Source organism: Salarias fasciatus, chromosome 19 (genome assembly GCF_902148845.1).
Source record: "Salarias fasciatus chromosome 19, fSalaFa1.1, whole genome shotgun sequence".
NCBI classification, from domain to species: Eukaryota; Metazoa; Chordata; class Actinopteri; order Blenniiformes; family Blenniidae; genus Salarias; species Salarias fasciatus.
The window spans coordinates 11,368,847-11,385,699 of NC_043763.1; the positions used below are offsets into that span (position 1 = coordinate 11,368,847).

Consider the following 16,853-nt stretch of genomic DNA (forward strand, 5'->3'; position numbering starts at 1 on the left):
AACGCCCGGTATAGAAACTTGGTCAAAGCCCTCAGTCACACCGCTCATCATCATTTCTGCAAATATACACACGCTGTCAGCAGAACGCATAGACAATATAACAACACAGGAAGAACATGTGCCGTAAACGGCTGTGTTCGCAGAGTTTTTTTGGGTTGGGATACAAACTACCCTACACATCGTTTATGGCTACTCGTGCTGCTTGAGAACATGTGATTATTTGGGTGTATGCATTTCCTATGCGGCCGGGGCGAAACTGAGAAATTACAGTTGGAACATCTCAGAGTAAGCAAGGCAAAAAGGTGGAGGAGGGTGACGGTGAGGGAGGATAATACTGGAGGATAGCGCTGATTGAGGAAATACAACATCACGACAGAAAAACCGACTTTAATTGTAGGAATAAGGCCTGAAACCTCTGATGATGTATATGCACCGAGGAGGCCAAAAATAACGAGTGACCACAGGGGCATGATGGCTCCTCTCTGCTGCAGGAGCCTCGTTCAATCGAGTCGCTGCTGTGCATCAGTAAAACCTGCCCCCTGGTGTCTTCACGTGAGCATTGCACAGTATGGCTGGCACACTGCGCTGCATTCACATGGCTGCAGAGAAACGAGCCCAAATGTCTTTTCCAGGGACTCCCTACATAGCTTGAGTTGGCTGTTTGGAGGGTCAAACACTAAGAAAAATACACATGTTTTATTAAAAAAAAAAAAAAAGGTAAATCCTGAAATAGATTGTGCAATCAAGGCCGCGTTGTCCTGCACGGACCACAATAACACACCAACCAAATAATACTCAGGAAACGTACCAGCCTGAATATATAAATAACTATATGAGGGAATCCATTAAATCAGGACTTTACACAAGGAGAAAACCTAATTATTTGATTTCAGTCAGAAATATCCTGCACCATTCATCCACCATTTCCCTTGTTTACATTATCACAGCAGTGGTGGAAGAGCCCAGACAGACGGTAAAGGTGAAGGCGGCTGGACTAGATGTAAATTTGGAGATGAACCATACATCCTCAATGCAAGCTTTATGAAGCATCCCAGGTGCCAGTACAGATCTGTCCGTCTCGCTCTTTTTTTTTTATAGATCTGCTTTAACTATTTTCAGACGTTTCCATGTTTTAACAGAGAGCCTTTAAATATAAATGTTCCCTTTGCCATATTTTCTTTGAAATGTAGCTGGAAAAACTGTAAATGTGAAAGTGCAACCAGGCGGAAAGCAAGATTCTTTGACTTTATTTATTTATTCGCTTTGAACACGATTGTGTCTTAGTTCAGCAGAAGACTGAAATAAGTGATAATCATGTGTCTGGATATTCAAGACATGGAGGCACCCTGATGTGACATGCCTGCTTTGGGCAGATCTGTCTGTTAATTACAGCTTGGCTCCGAAGAGGGAGGTACTTGCGTGGTGGGGGCATTTCTTTTTTTCAAGTGATGCGAGGGGTAGATATGGTATAAATACCCACATCATTGTACTGGAGGGCAGCATATCCTCAGTTGTGCTCATACCCTAAGGATATACAGCAGCACCAGGAGCTCACTGGTGCTCAAGAAACTTGCTTTTCCTCTCATTGGATGCTGGTATGTGTGACTTCTCTACTGTTTTTAACAGTCTGGGGGGGAGCTTAGACACCATCCAGACTCTGTGCAGGCCTTTAGCCGTGCATTCTGAAGGCTGGATGGGGAAACGTGGGAGACTCGGGATGGCTTAGAGAGAAACGCGAGCTCTGAAAGATACGGCATTGCTTTAATTTGAAGAGAAATAAAGATCCTATCTTGAAGAAACCCTCAACAAAGACATAGGGGTTTGCATTTTGCAGGGAAAGCTGAGAGAAAACACTGGAGTGATACTGACTGTCGTCTTTCCCCCCCTGCAGGTCTGACCTTGCAAGATGGACCTACGAGTAGCATGCATCCTCCTCTTCATGGCGGCCTCCACTGCTGCCCACGGGAAGGGGTACGTGGTGAAGAAGGTGGTGCCCTACAACGTGAAGAGCCACGGTAAGAACAAAACCGAGCAAAAACTCAATCGCAGCTTCTAAAATCCTGTCAGAAGGAACACTTCTTGACCTTTACCTACCTCACATTCAAATTCAAAGCGTGCGTATCTTTGCTGTGGAGCCGCACTTTACTATGAAAACTGAACTCCACCTCGCTTCACGGTCTGCGTTCTGATTGGCCGCGGCGGTTTGCATGACTCTCCAATCCCACATCACATCACGTTTAGATGTGGTGCCTGAATGACACCACGCTTTGACTCAGCACATAGTTTAGATCTGATAGTATTCTGCTTCAGTGCATCTTCTCAGTGCGCAGCACAGATTTATAGAAGATTTTAGCCATTTAGGAAAAGAAACGACTGACAGTTGCAACATATTTCAATTTACTGTGACGACTTTGAGCAATGATTTTTTTTAAACGGGCACAAAATGCAATTTAAAGCTCAACTATCTTTTTTTGGGTAATTCTTTCTGGTGCACAAAATGTAGCTGTTCTTTGGAAGAGTTTAACTTTCTTGATGTAACATGATGTTCTTCATCTACAACCCAGCCATCATGGCTGCAGCTGCTCCCAGTGCATTCAGAGGATTTACTCCAAAAGACATGTTCTTATATTTAATCAGTTATTTCAGCTGCCTGTTCGTTTTTTTGTGTTCAGTTTAAACGTGTTAAAGTAGCTTTTTTTTTTCTCCTAAAATTCCAAAATAATAACAGTCAGTTTCAAGTACATTTAGAGTCCTTTAAAATAGATTTAAAGAATAAATTTTGGTTCGGTCTTCATTGTTGAGTGCTGCTTTCATTCACATCAGCGTGCGTCTATTTTTATGTGAGCGCGCGCTGCCCTCGGTGGATCATTTTAGCTTGACACTGATAATTAGAGTCCAGTCACCCAGCGGTGCGGTCGGTTTGGGCGTGCCTGCTGCACACAGAAGTCCAAACATCTGTTTGGATTTACCCAGCCTTGAGTGGGAGCGAGCCGAGGAGCGATCAGCCTTTTTTACACTCAAACGCAGGCGACCACATTAAGGGAGCAAATAAAAGCACGAAGTCGCTCCGATCTGGACTCTTTCACAGTCAAGTCGCATCTCTTAAAAAACGCTTATTAAAAACTATTGTTAAACTATAACAAGCTAAATTCTGTGTTTTTTTAAGTCGCTGTATGTTGCAGTTTCATAAATAATAATGGAAGATCAGAAGAGAATTTCAATCAGTTGTTTTTTTTGTTTTTTTTTTTTAAAGATGAAAGTTAGATTTTGATAAAGTGAACATGGAGGTTGCGTCAGTGGCGAATCCTGAACCGGAGAGCTCTTCCACCTCCAGGAGATGCTGGAAGTTCAAACCATTTTTCTCTGGATGGAGACGAAATGAATGAAAACAACGTCAAACCAGTCGCTCGCTCTCTGGAAACTGTGTTTACTCAGACGCTGCTGAGTCTGACGCTCCGACGCCGAACTCAGAGACTGATCAGGAACAGACTCGTCGCGCGCGTGTGTGTCAGCTTTTATTCTGAAATATTTCAATACAGAGCTTCCTGTTTCTACACCGTGTGTCTCTGTGCTCACTCTCTCTCTCTCTCTCTCTCTCTCTCTCTCTCTCTCTCTCGCTCTCTCGCTCTCCACAGTGGTGTCGGTCGCAGGTGAGCCTGGACCTCCTGGTGAGCCTGGCCCCGAGGGACCTGCAGGCCCCCCCGGCGAGCCCGGTCAGGACGGCGTCGGCCTCCCCGGACCCCAGGGGCCCCCCGGACCTCCGGGAAGCCCCGGCCGCTCCATCGCCGGAAAGCCCGGCTCTCCAGGCGGGCCCGGCAAGCCCGGCAGCCCCGGGGCGCCCGGAGAGAAGGGAGACACCGGCGCCGCCGGCCTGCAGGGGCCCAGGGGAGCGCCCGGTTCTCCCGGCAGCCCCGGCCCCGCCGGGCTCTCCGCCACCGGGAAGCCTGGACCCTCAGGTCTGCCCGGAGCCATGGGGCCCAGAGGAGAGCCCGGTCTGAAGGGACATCCCGGCATCCCGGGCCTGCCCGGTGCGAAGGGTGACAGAGGGATCGGAGCTCCGGGACCTCAGGGAGAGACAGGACCCGAGGGGCCCGCGGGCCCACCCGGACAGCCCGGCGAGGCCGGAGTCGGAAAGCCAGGGAGAGCAGGTTTGCCCGGTGAGCCAGGTAAATCGGGCACCCCGGGTAGAGATGGAGCCGTCGGCCCCATGGGGCCCCAGGGACCCAAGGGACACACCGGTGCCCCGGGTGTCGGCGTTGCAGGGAAACCGGGTGAGAACGGCGCCCCGGGTCTGCCCGGCGCCGTCGGTCCCAAAGGCCACCAGGGGCCTGCCGGAGCGCCCGGCGCGCCCGGAGTCCCCGGATACGGAAAGCCCGGCGCGAACGGAGAGAAGGGAGAGAGAGGAGCGCCAGGCAGCACGGGCGCCCCAGGTGCAAAGGGAGAGCAGGGTCCGACCGGCTACACTGGTGCCACTGGAGCGACCGGACCCACGGGGCCCGCCGGAGCTCAGGGGGCGCGAGGTTTCACCGGAGAGCCCGGTGCTGTCGGCCCTAAAGGCGACACCGGCGCGACCGGACCTCAGGGACCCAAGGGAAACAAGGGCGATCAGGGAGTGCAGGGCTTCCAGGGTAAGCAGGGTTATCCCGGCGCCGCCGGTCCTCCTGGACCCCAAGGGGCCACCGGAGCCACAGGCGACAAAGGTCATGTAGGAGCTCCCGGTGTCACCGGTGCTCCGGGTATCCCCGGCCCCGCGGGGCCTAAAGGTCACCCCGGCCGCGCCGGTGAGCCGGGAGCCTCAGGCTCCGACGGAGCTCCGGGTCCCAGAGGACCCGCCGGTGCCCAAGGTCCCGCCGGTGCTCCCGGTCTGAAGGGACACCCTGGTCTTCCCGGCGCTCCGGGTCCCGCCGGCCTGGCCGCCAAGGGCGTCCCCGGACCCCAGGGTCCCCCTGGCGTTCCCGGCGAGAACGGCGCCGACGGAGAGGCCGGTCCGGCCGGACCCCCCGGCCCCCCGGGCCCCCCCGGCGAGGTGGTGTTTGAGAAGGGCATGGGGATGAGCGAGGTGATGGTCAAGTCCCCCATGTCTGCCTTCACCGCCTCCCTGGCCACGCCGTACCCCGCCGCCGGCAGCCCCATCAAGTTCGACCAGATCGTGTACAACGCCGAGGGCCACTACGACCCCGAGTCCGGCATCTTCACCTGCCAGGTCCCCGGAGTCTACTACTTCTCCTACAGCATCCACGTCAACGGCGCTCACGCCCTGGTGGCGCTGTACAAGAACGGCCAGCCCGTTCTGTTCACCTACGACGAGTACAACAAAGGCTTCCTGGACCAGATGTCCGGCAGCGCCGTCCTCCTGCTGGACGAGCAGGACACGGTCTACGTCCAGATCCCCGACGACGAGGCCAACGGCGTCTTCGCCGCCGAGAACGTCCACTGCTCCTTCTCCGGTTTCCTCATCGCTTCGACGTGATACGTTGACGCAGCGATCCCCGAAAAGCCAACCAACTAAATTTGCGATCTATTTCTCAGAGTAGACTCCCTGTTCATCCTCCTCAAACCCAACAGACAGGAAGTTCACCCTCCTTTGAGGAATAGAAGCATCTCGACTTGAAAACTGCGAGAATAAAGGTGCTTAAGAAGAAGGAAAACTAATTTATGATAACGAGTGATCAGGGATGGGGAAGCAATCCACAAAGTTGCCAGTGAGGTTTTGTAATGGATACAGCATGTGAAATTGAGGCGTTGTTACTGTGTCGTGTCCTGACTTTCATTTCCACTCTGTTTCCTTTTATACTGATTTCCGCTGGTGACTCTTAAATGTTTGTCTGTTTTTGTTTTGTTTTGTACGACCTTGTTTTGTTTGTTTGGGTGACCAATAATCTTATTAAAAGTACACTAAATACTTTTTTTTTTTTCCGTGCAACATGTTGTAACTCAATGTGACTTGAAGAGATTGTGAAATGGTGACGGTCAAATTGACCGCTGCAGAGAAACAAGTCATCAGCATACTGTCATGCAAACTCAAACTGTTTAACAGCAACAGCGTTGTATCCCTGGAAATGCATTATGTCATGTAAAACATAATGACCAAAATAAATGTTTTACCTAATACTTTCTGTATGAAGTTGTCTTTTTTTTTTACCTGAACTGAATTGTTTGAATGGTCTCTCATTGCTTGGATTTCAATACAACTTGGAGAAAAAAAGTGGTAAATCAGACTCAAGCTCAACCGACCCTGTTCAACATGAGATCAAACATGCACTAAGGCAAACAAAAATCAAAGTCCAAATATTGGACTTTAAAGATTGTTCTGCCAAAATATTGTAAAAAGCAACCATATAAATGAAACTTATTGTAATACGACAGATAAAACATTTTGCGAACAAATCCACAAAAGGTGTAAATTTTCAATACATAATCAAATCCATGAGAATAGAATATACAGTAAGATAAACTTTAATGCAATTAGTTTCTATTATTGGCAAGATTGTTTTACTTTTTAATCTATCTAAATATAATAACGCCAATATGAGGAAATTCTGCATTAGAAATCCTGTACTGTGTTCAAAGAAAATGATAACTAAGAACTCCACCAAAAGCTTCTCTAAAATGTGGTTTTGGTTTAGTGTTACATATCAGAATAATGCATTATGGGCTGCACAATATTAGTTAAACAAGCAAAATGCAATATTACTGATGAGTATTGTTATCATGATGTGACATGTAAACAAACATCCCTACTTATAAGATATTGACAGCCTCACGATTTGGAATTCGCTCTTCCTCATAACAGTGCTCTTTCTCTTTTTGGACCCATGTTCAACCCGAAGCAAACGCGCCAGGCGTGTTTTACTTTTCTTTTCTTTTTCATCACATTCACACCTGCAGTTTTCACTAGCAGCATTTCATAAGTGGATCAGATTGCTGACCATTGTATTTTACATTTCACATAAAATTGTGTGAAATAAGATCCATTATGAACAGAATCTCAAGCAGCGGCGTTCCATCCAGTGAATAAACTGAGTATGAATGCATAATGCACAACGACATAATTTAAGGCGTAATTAGTCAGACATTTTCAATATGTATACTGCATGATCATGGTGACTTTGTGATATATCATGCAGGGATAAAAGTCAAGGCAATCAGAGAACAGGCCGGCAATTTGTCAAACATATTATGTGTTATATGTACTGAACAGTAAAGAAAGAAAAATGAAAAAGAAAGTCTGTCAAAAGTAAGAATGTCCCCAGTTTGAGCCTCGGTTTTGCTCGGTAGTCTTTCTATGGTGAATGTGTATGTTGATCCCGGTACACACGGGAGTGTTCTCTCTGGTTTCCTCCCACAGTCTAAAAACACACTCTGAGGTTAACTGGTAACTCCAAGTTACTGCCAGGTGTGTCTGTTTGCCCACTGCAGACCTGTCCATCACTTCATGGACCTTTAGAACAAAGTCAGCCGGGATCCAGCAGCCTGTGAGCCTGAACTGGATGAAACGGCACAGAAGACAGGACGGACGGATGGTTTTGGGCTCAGACTGACTTTTCACAATGTGCTGTGCATGTACAAACTCAAATCTGAAATGCAATCGAAGTGTGCAAAATTTAGCACAATTTAATAATTTAATATTTTATAAATGCAAAACTACCTATATGATATTTAGAAAGGAACATTTGAAATACTGCAAGACAAATAATAATAACCAATACATATTAACTTTTTTAGCTTGTGTGTGTGTATTATTTAGGTCCGCCACTGGAAGCTGAGGTGGAAGAGGATCATAAAATATGATTCATTCCCCACATGATGGCGACCGGCTGCCTCTTTTGCAGCCAAAGTTTACAGAGACTGCTTTACCATGCAAGTCTGAATACGGCTAAGCTGAAAATAGTCTGGGTGTGGGATGAGGGACAGGGATGGTCCCCTTGGCGTTGCAGGAACTGTTTGATCTTCCTTGGGAATGAGAGCCAAGGCGGTGGTTAGGTGAGGGGCCCGAGGGACAGAAGAGAGTGAGCGAGGCGGGTTGAAAGAAACCGCCGGGGATTGCCATGTGAGGGTGCTGCCGTTCAGAGACGGCCTGCGGTCGAGGCACAAGGAGGGACGAACAGGAGCAGGGAGAGAGTCCCGCCACAAGCCAAGCTCCACAATTATCATCCTTCCTTTAGAGGAATATCTCACTTTGATATATATACCTGTTCGAAGACTCACCTGATATGACATCCACATATCTATTTGACTGTGTAGATAATCATTAAAAAAAACAAAACAAAACAACCAAAATATAAAAAGAACAGGTGGTTTTAAGAATGGGGAGTACAGGAAGGTACGATGGGGGTTTTTTTTTGGCTGTAAGTTGCATGTGAGGCACGCCAAGGGCCAAAATGAGAGACGAATCCCTCAACAACCTGACCAAGATGGACAAGCAGGGGAGGAAGCACAAATAGAAGTATTATGTGTAAAACACGCCCGTCTGGTGGCCAGAGCTTCAGCGCTCAGGGTTAAACTGGGTGCAAAGGAAATATATGGTTTGAAATAAGCACTGGTGCAGCTGTGGGGAGCTTAAAAACACCCTGGAGGCATTTTTTTTGCGATCTGCTCTCCTCTTTAAATGATTTTCAGGCTTTATGGGGTTTTTTGTGGGGTGTCATGGAAGGGATCCTATGCATGTCAGCAGAGATGGCCAGTTGCTTGTTGCAGATGAGAAACCTCTAAACATTGTAAAAAATGTTTCAAACACTGGTATTTATGGTGTAAAACCAGAAACTGTGATTACCTCCAGTGGAACTCGCCCAAATGCGCAGAAGTGTGCATTTCCCCTCAAAAGAAGTCAATAATTTCCTCAAAAATACTTTATGGCATGGGTGGTCATGTGGTAAACACACTGGCCTCACAATTAGAACTGAGGCTGCACTTCATTCAGTCTGCATGTTCTCCATGTGCTTGCCCTGTTTTACCTGAAGAAGTAAAAAAAAACACCTTATTTGGTGATCCCATATTAATTTGAAATTCATCATTTGTTGTGTTTTTTTTTATCAGTTAATCAATGTAGTGATGTGATGCTTTGGCTCTCTAGGAGTGATCATATCTTCTTTTAGAGCCTTGAGCAGAGGTTTAGGAACCTCTCACTGCAAATTAATCTGCTTTTGAAAAAAAAAAACAAAAAAAAACAACTAACTGCACCAAGATAATTTGGGACCGTGAGGTGACATTTGGTTCCCATTATTCTTGCTTCAATGGCACCTAATTTAATTTAAAGGCAGAAACATGGCGCAGGAAATTGTGCATTTTCTCAATTACCAAAACTGAAATTTGTCTTTGAAAGTATATCATCTTGTGGGAGCCCACAAGTACTATGTGGACTCCCACTAAAATGCTGTGAAAATGTGCAAATCTAAATGTTGCATGTCTTATTCCCACTGCACCACATGAGGGTGCTGTACAGAAAGGAGTCAAATTATTCACAGTGGTTGCTGATCAAAACCACAACCAAGACGCAAGGTATTTTTATTTCATTTGCCACATAGGCTTATTATTAGGAATAAATGAGCTCAGAGGGCCAATTCTCACTTCATCGCTTTATTTTTCAGCAGTACTCACAGAATAATCTCAACACCTTGATTTCCAGTTTGCAGTCAATGTTACATTCCATAAGGTGGAACCCCGTTATATACATGAAATGCTGCTTAGAGACTGTATCCCTGACCACCGATGTGTGCTTTCAAGTGGAGATTTTCGAAAGTGGTGTTGTAGTCATCACAGCTTGATGCAAAATTTGCTTAAAACATCTCCCAATTTTTATTCAATCTTACAAATGGTGAAAAACAAGAAAACTTCATTTACAATGGGTAATCTGTTAAAAACTTCAGTCATTTAGGTACATCTCAGTCATAAAACCAGTAATATCAAAGTCTATACAACGTGCATTACTACAGAGTTTTGAAATGGTGGAATTCTAATGGAAAGGTATGAGCACCTATTGTTTTTGACAGTTAACTAAATCTAGATCATTCAGGAATGGTTTGTGTCCACAGGAGCATTGAGCTTGAAAAAAGTTGTAAACAACTGTGCACTGCAAAGACAACATTTAAGACTCAGATTAGGACTTTCCCTTTAAATATCACAATGTGTCAGATCTTGCAGACACAGCTTTAGCTGCTACATCCAATTGCCCAGCACCAAATACTTTTTTTTTGTGATTAAATATGTCAAATTCAGCAACGTGTTGACACTCATGGTTTCATGTAGAAAAAACATTCCCACTCACATTCGCACATTCACACTCACCCAGGTCACAAATGCAAGCACCAACGAGCAGTGAGGAAGCAGCACACTCTCCTCCACACCTCCTGTCCATCACTGCCAGGGACACTGCAGTCATTATGGATGAGATGGTTGCAGAGTAGTAAACAAACAACAACAAAAAAAAAAATTAACAGAAAAAAAAACCAAAACAAAACAAACAAAATCCCTGGTTTTAGACAAGTTCTCGCATTCCTTCAGACGGGCTACATCGTCTCCTTCATTCCGGTGTCTCGCTCAGCAGGATTACTCGGCGGGGGCCTCTGGACTGGCTGCTGCTGCCGCCGCCTCTGGCTCAGTAGGTGAAGTTTCGGCTGGTTTCTCCTCTCCCGCGGCCTCCTCTGCCTTCACTTCCTCCGCTTTGGGCTCCTCGGCCGCAGCCTCCTTGGCCCCCTCCTCGGCAGCCTCCGCAGGCTTGGCCTCCTCGGTGGCTGCCTCCTCCGATGCCGCCTTCTCCCCTTCGGCCGGCGCGTCTTCGGCCGCCGCCTCTCCGGCCGCTGCCGCTCCTTCCTCCGCTGCCTCTTCAGATTCTTTCTTGGTCTTCTTGAAAGAGAAGCCGCTCAGCTTGAAGGAGGGTTTCTTGAAGGAGAAACGCTTTTTCTTCTGCTTGCCGTCGTCGCTGGTAGACGGAGTGCCTTCCTCTGGCTTGGCTGAAGCCTCTCCGTTTGTGGCGGCAGGCTCCTTCTCCCCGTTGGCCTCGGCACCCTCTGCTTTCTCACCATCTTCTTTGGGCGCCTCCTCGGTCGGAGTGCTCCCGTTGGCCTGCACGTCAGCTTTGTTGGCCTCTTCTGCAGCAGGAGAGGTGTCTCCATTGGTTTTGGCATGGCCATTCTCCTATAAAGAAACAGAATATTAAAAACAAATAATTCTTAAATATACACATCATCCTATGAAATAATGATTCAGCTCATTTAAGCAGTCATGCAATTGAAATCCTGCACCCCTGCATGTAAAAGGCGGGGTTCTGTGATATTTAAATATACTCGGAATAGTTGCAACCAATAGGAAAATAGCCTTAAAACTGCACCAACATCTGTTACTAGGACAGTGACGACAGATCTATGGCTTTCAGCAGTAGGCTAGTTGGTGAGACTGCAGTAACACGTGGGTCCAGCAGGGGGCGTTCTGCGTGGGGTCGCTGGAAACAACATAGGAATTTGGTCTTTTGTTTTCCCCTTTTTATGAGCTTTGTAGACCGCTAATGTGCATTATATTTTCACACGCAGAGTTTCTTTCTCGTTTGACTGCCATGCTTGTTGGTAGTCTGGTAAATTCGACAGATTTATCTGCAGAGAAACGTGGCTTCTTTCTTGAATCTGGCAACAAAGGCGTGGTACCGTTTTTTAAAATGGCCATGCCTCAGTGAGAGCGGCCGCAAATCCCTGCTGCACACATTTCCATCAGATCAGTGAGGAGGGGGAAAAAAAAAACAGTTTGCACATAATAACCCCAAAGCAATGAAAAACAATTAAAGTAAAATAATTAAAAATATAAATCAGATTTACTGTGCAGCTTTATCTCCACATATTTTTTTTTTTAAAAAAAGGCAAATTTGAGGAGAAAATATGTGCATTGAATTAATCATTTCAGTGAGCGCTACGATTTGGGAGAAAATGTAGCAGAACAATGAATAAATAGCCCAAAAGCGTCCAGTGAAAACGGATCCATGTGGCCACTTTCCCTGAAAGCCGGTGAGCGTGGGGATGCGCTACAGGGAACATGGAGCACGCCATTGACGCAACACATTGCTAAATTGGGACAAAATCTCGCCTCACCAATTAACTCTTCAATATTTTAAAATGCACATTTACCTGTCCGTTCGCCTTGGCCGCCACGGCCGCACCTTCTGCGGGCTTTTCCACCGCAGCCTCCTCTTTTCCAGCGGTTTTGGAGATTTGTGCTCCCATGCTTTTGTTCCAACAAAGGAACCCAACCGATCAAATGAATGAACAAAGACCGCAAAGCTTCCTCCCCCCAAAAAAACTCAAGCCAGACGCCGACGCCTCCTTCTGACTGCGAGCGAAGTCGAGGAATCGGCCCGAAATCAAAACGACCGCAAACAGACGAGGAAAAAAACGAGCGCTTTGCGATGGAGGAAAAAAAAAACCGGAGCGAAGGAGCGAAAGGAAACGCGAATTCTTTCAATTTTTCCCCGAGTGGAGTTTGTAAATGGAGAAATGAGATGCGGAGTACAACGCCCAAGTCCGCCGGTGAGTGGACGCCGCGGCCGTGACGTCACGGGCCGCGCGTCTCCGCCAATCAGAAGTCCGGGATCGGCGGAGCGGGGAGGTCAGGGAGCGGGGGGCCAGGGACAATGGAGAGACACAACAACATGGCCTACAACTTGTTTTTATCCACACTCCACTCTGCTAAAACTTCTCCAGCTGCTCGGCCTCCCAGATAAGCAGGGTTCAGACACGTGAGCGTCAGAGCAGAGCTGTGGGACTGGGCTCTCCTCGCCTCTGGACGGTGGCTTTGAAACACAGAAACTGTTTGCTGTCATGCAGCATATTTTGCAATGCTTTAAAAGCAACCCTTATTAAGATTTAAACCTCTCCATAATGGGATAAATACGTTTTATTCCTGATGAAATTCAAATTTCAGAGCATTTGACCTGTCTTTTATCACTGAAGCTGTAATAATATACAACATAGCCTGTGCTGCAATGATTTCAATGAACATGTGAAATGTGCTTCCATATTCTGTCTCTCCTCTGTATTGATGAGCTGCTGTGTTGACTGGAATTTCCCAGTAAGGTGCTAAAGGTTTTCTTTTGGCTCATTTATTGTCATTTTCAGAACAAAGTAGTGTTTTTGTATCTGCAAGTTACATGTATATGTCACAACCTATTAATCTATAAGCTGATTTTGAATCTGCGCTAGAGTTTATCTTTAAATTCTTTAAAATCTTTAAATCCTTAAACGTGGTCCTATTTTGCTGTAGCCTTTGAGCTCTCACGTGGCTGGAATGTGCCCATCACTGGATGAATAAACTCTTAATCTGATTATTATAGCTAAGAAATGTTTTTTAATTGTAATCATCATCATCACATCTTTTCAAAGATGCAATATGCAGTTTTGTTCAAACCTGTGCAATTTTTATTGAAGTTACTCCAGCTATATGTAGGGTGAATTGTTCTCTTTGATTTTAGAAAGAAACAGACAAACTTTGAGTACACTCGCAATTCCTTGCACTAATACTGACATATGAATTGATAGCTGCAACTATTAATAGGTTATTTGACTATTTGTGTGTTCAATTAAATCAAAACAAATGCACTAATGTTGTGTTTGATAAACAAAGCTCGAACAAATGGGACTATTCGCTTGAGATCAGAAATTAATGTATGCCAGTCTCTAAACAATGGACTGTTTTGCAGGTCTGGGTTGACTAAGCACGGTTCAGCTGGTCTCCTGTTATATCATGTGTGCCCCCTTCTGACATATGCCCCACTCAGTAAACAGACGTCCCCCTGTAACTATAAGCCCCCGTGCCCACAACTTCCCTCATCCCTCTTCTTGCATAATAGTGTCTTGTGTGCTTGTTGCAGCTGGAGCATCCCAGTGACCCAGATATAACGAGGCTTTACAGCTCTCTGCTGCTGCCTGCCTTCTCCGGCAGCCTGTAGTGCTCCGGCTCCACCACCAGCCACAAGTCTCCTCTCTCTGCCATCACTGCATGACCCACATCTCCATGGTTACCAGTCCAAAATGGCTGCGGAGAGGAAGCTGCACGCTCGCTGATGGGGGCTTCAGCGACTGTGACTCCTGGCGGAGTGAGAGCGAGCTCAAGACTGCCACAGCCACGCACGGCTGGAGGATTAGGGTGACTTCTTTCAGCCACCCTCCCTTCATCAGGCTAACTAGGCCACCTTCATTGTTGTGATATTCTGATTACATGCAAAGCTGTAATTATTATGGTGATCTGCCATGAATGTGGAGATGTAGAGACAAAGGCAGTAGGGCACGGAGTGTTTTCAAATAAACATTAGCTGAAAAAATACAAAAATTTATTGTATTCTTTAATTGTATTACTTTTTTTGAATAACTGAAGTGTTGACGGTGCCATCTGCGCCATATGTGGTGAATGTACATTTGATCAAACTATTAAGGAGGTCACATCCAATCATCATCCTCCCATTTTATTAAAAAAAAACCCAAAACAAAACAAGGTGTGTGAGTGTGTGTGTGTGTGTGTGTGTGTGTGTGTGTGTGTGTGTGTGTGTGTGTGTGTGTGTGTGTGTGTGTGTGTGCTTAAAGGACATTTACCTAGATGGAAATATAAACTGCTCAAACAGATCTTCAAAACACAACCTGCAAACATTCATCTCAATGAAACGCAGTTTATTTTTAACATTTTTCATTATAAAAAAAAACTGCTCTAATGATGTAATTCAGCCTGATACTCTTTTCCCTGAATCTGATCATTGATTGAAGTGATTCTGAAAGTCATTAGTCAAGAACAAAAAAGACATTTATTGCTCCACTTGCAGCTTTAATTGCTTTTACTCACTTTTAATTTAACATCTTTATGTTTTGTTTGGGAACTGGGTGGTAAATAAAATGATATGAATCACTGTCAAGATCCTTTTTATTCTCTTGATTCATTTCAGTAATTAAAATAAAACCATCAGGTCCTGCTGGAGCTATTGACTGTGTTTGGATCAGGTGTGTTTAAGCAGCGTTGAAAGCGTTGAAGTGATTTCACAGAGGGAGTAGGAGGCACTAATCGAAAGGAAAATGTGGAAAATTGGTAGAGGTCTCTCTGAATGCTACAATGGTGGACTTCACAGAATCATCAATAACTATGACTAATACAGTCGAACCTTAAAATTTAACTTAATTTTCCTAAAATACAGTATATCTCCATGAACACTATTATAATAGTATATCCATCTGTACATTTATCCTCTATGATGAAGATGGGGCCTCTAACAACCCGCTCTTACAGGAAAAACAGCAAAAATGAGTCAGACAAACTCACACTAAAATGTTTGCTTGATCATTTTAGAAGTGACCAACATCTGGTGAAGCAATGATCATCCTTTATGTTTGTTAAGAGTGCGCACAGAGTCACTAAAAGAAGCGGTATCACTTCAGGAATAAAGTCTCTGGAGGTCAGAAGATGACAGAAACAGCTCATGGTGCTCATGAATAAAAACTCCAGCCTCCGAGGGTCTGCAGACAAGACATCTGTCCATCACTGGGAGCTTTTCACGATGAGTATTTTCTCTTATTCACACCTGGGGAGAACATGCAAACACCACACGAAAAGGGTGCGAAACCCAAACTAGCCAGGGTTACTGCTGCTGGAGGTGAGAGTGAAAACCGCGACACCACAGTGTAGAATATGTGAAAACATATCTATCATGTGCTTGAATTAGTGTCCATTCCAATCCTGCAGTTACATTTCTCAGTGTGTTTTATTTGATGACAACTATAAATTCTAAACGCAGCCATTAAACTTTCACAGCTTCACCTTTGACTTCAGTAAATAAGGATGTTTATGACTTTGTGAAGAAAAGTTGGCGCTCTGCTTCAACCTTCTGAATCATCTCAATATTGTAATTACTGTGTTTGTGGATAGTTTCACATTGTGTGTAGTGTCTAAAGATGTTTATTTAAAAAAAAAGAAAAGAAAAAGTAATGATACTTCAGTTGAAGGTATGTCAGGAGCCTTGGTATAATCCTTGCAGCCTACATGTGAAAGTGTGAATGCTGTGTGTTCATAGTCCACAGCAAACAGGCAAACCAAGTCCGATTAAAATTGTCTTTCAGTTCACTTTTCAAACTAACCCTGATGAGGTTTGATTGAAGTCTGAACATAGAAAAAAACCGAGAACTTGACTGTCTCCTATCCTTCCAGTAGATCACAATCAATGCGCAAAATATGTAAGAAAATCCTTACTCTAACATCCACCACATTGCATTTAGCTGCACAAAACATTTTCCTTGCAAAGTTTTGCCACAGACTGTCTGTAATGACAACCAGTGAGAGGTGGATAACTGCATGACACCTGACAGCAGGTGGGACGACAAGTAAGAATTGTGGTGTATGGATGCACATTTTCAGAGCTCTTTCTGCTTCTGATTAAGAGCAACAAAGCCTAAGTGAAACTGTATTTATTATCACAGTCCCAGTAGGATAAAAACAGTTGTAAATCCCTATAAAGAGTCAAAATCTTCAATCCTGATGAGAATTGTTTATTCTTGTTTATTCTCTAGTGTTTCATTTTTCACAAATATTTCTTTGTGGGGATGCAGATTGTTTCTCACAACAGAAGGAAAACTGTGTTTTCCAATTATCTGAGTCCTCCTCGGCAGTTATTCATGTGATGAGCAGCTTTTTAATTCCAATTAAAAAAAGACCTCAGGTCCTCAGCAGGTGATTTTAGCTATTATCAGTCCATGGGGGACAGAGCTAGTTTACACGCACTGGCTTTTATGGGAAAACTGGATCCTGGACTATTGAACAAACTCTACAGTTTGCAAATATTAGATGTAATTAAAACTTTAATTAAGTTCACGTGACTTTGTGTTTTCTTCGGGGCTGCA

At 45.2% G+C, this 16,853-nt stretch overlaps 2 protein-coding genes across 2 annotated transcripts; one reads left to right on the forward strand and one right to left on the reverse strand.

Moving 5' to 3' along the window:
• The first annotated feature begins 1,496 nt into the window (after positions 1-1,496).
• On the forward strand, positions 1,497-6,118 carry LOC115406299 (collagen alpha-1(X) chain-like). Its single transcript, XM_030116244.1, has 3 exons — positions 1,497-1,595; positions 1,892-2,015; positions 3,636-6,118. Exons 2-3 carry the CDS (start codon positions 1,907-1,909, stop codon positions 5,468-5,470), a joined length of 1,944 nt encoding a protein of 647 aa, XP_029972104.1. The 5' UTR covers positions 1,497-1,595; positions 1,892-1,906; the 3' UTR covers positions 5,471-6,118.
• A 3,991-nt stretch (positions 6,119-10,109) lies between these two features.
• Positions 10,110-12,504, reverse strand: LOC115406305 (myristoylated alanine-rich C-kinase substrate-like). Its single transcript, XM_030116247.1, has 2 exons — positions 12,111-12,504; positions 10,110-11,133 (listed from the first exon to the last, which is right to left on the reverse strand). The coding sequence occupies exons 1-2, from the start codon at positions 12,204-12,206 to the stop codon at positions 10,546-10,548; spliced, it is 684 nt and encodes a 227-aa protein (XP_029972107.1). The 5' UTR covers positions 12,207-12,504; the 3' UTR covers positions 10,110-10,545.
• Between the last annotated feature and the right edge of the window lie 4,349 nt (positions 12,505-16,853).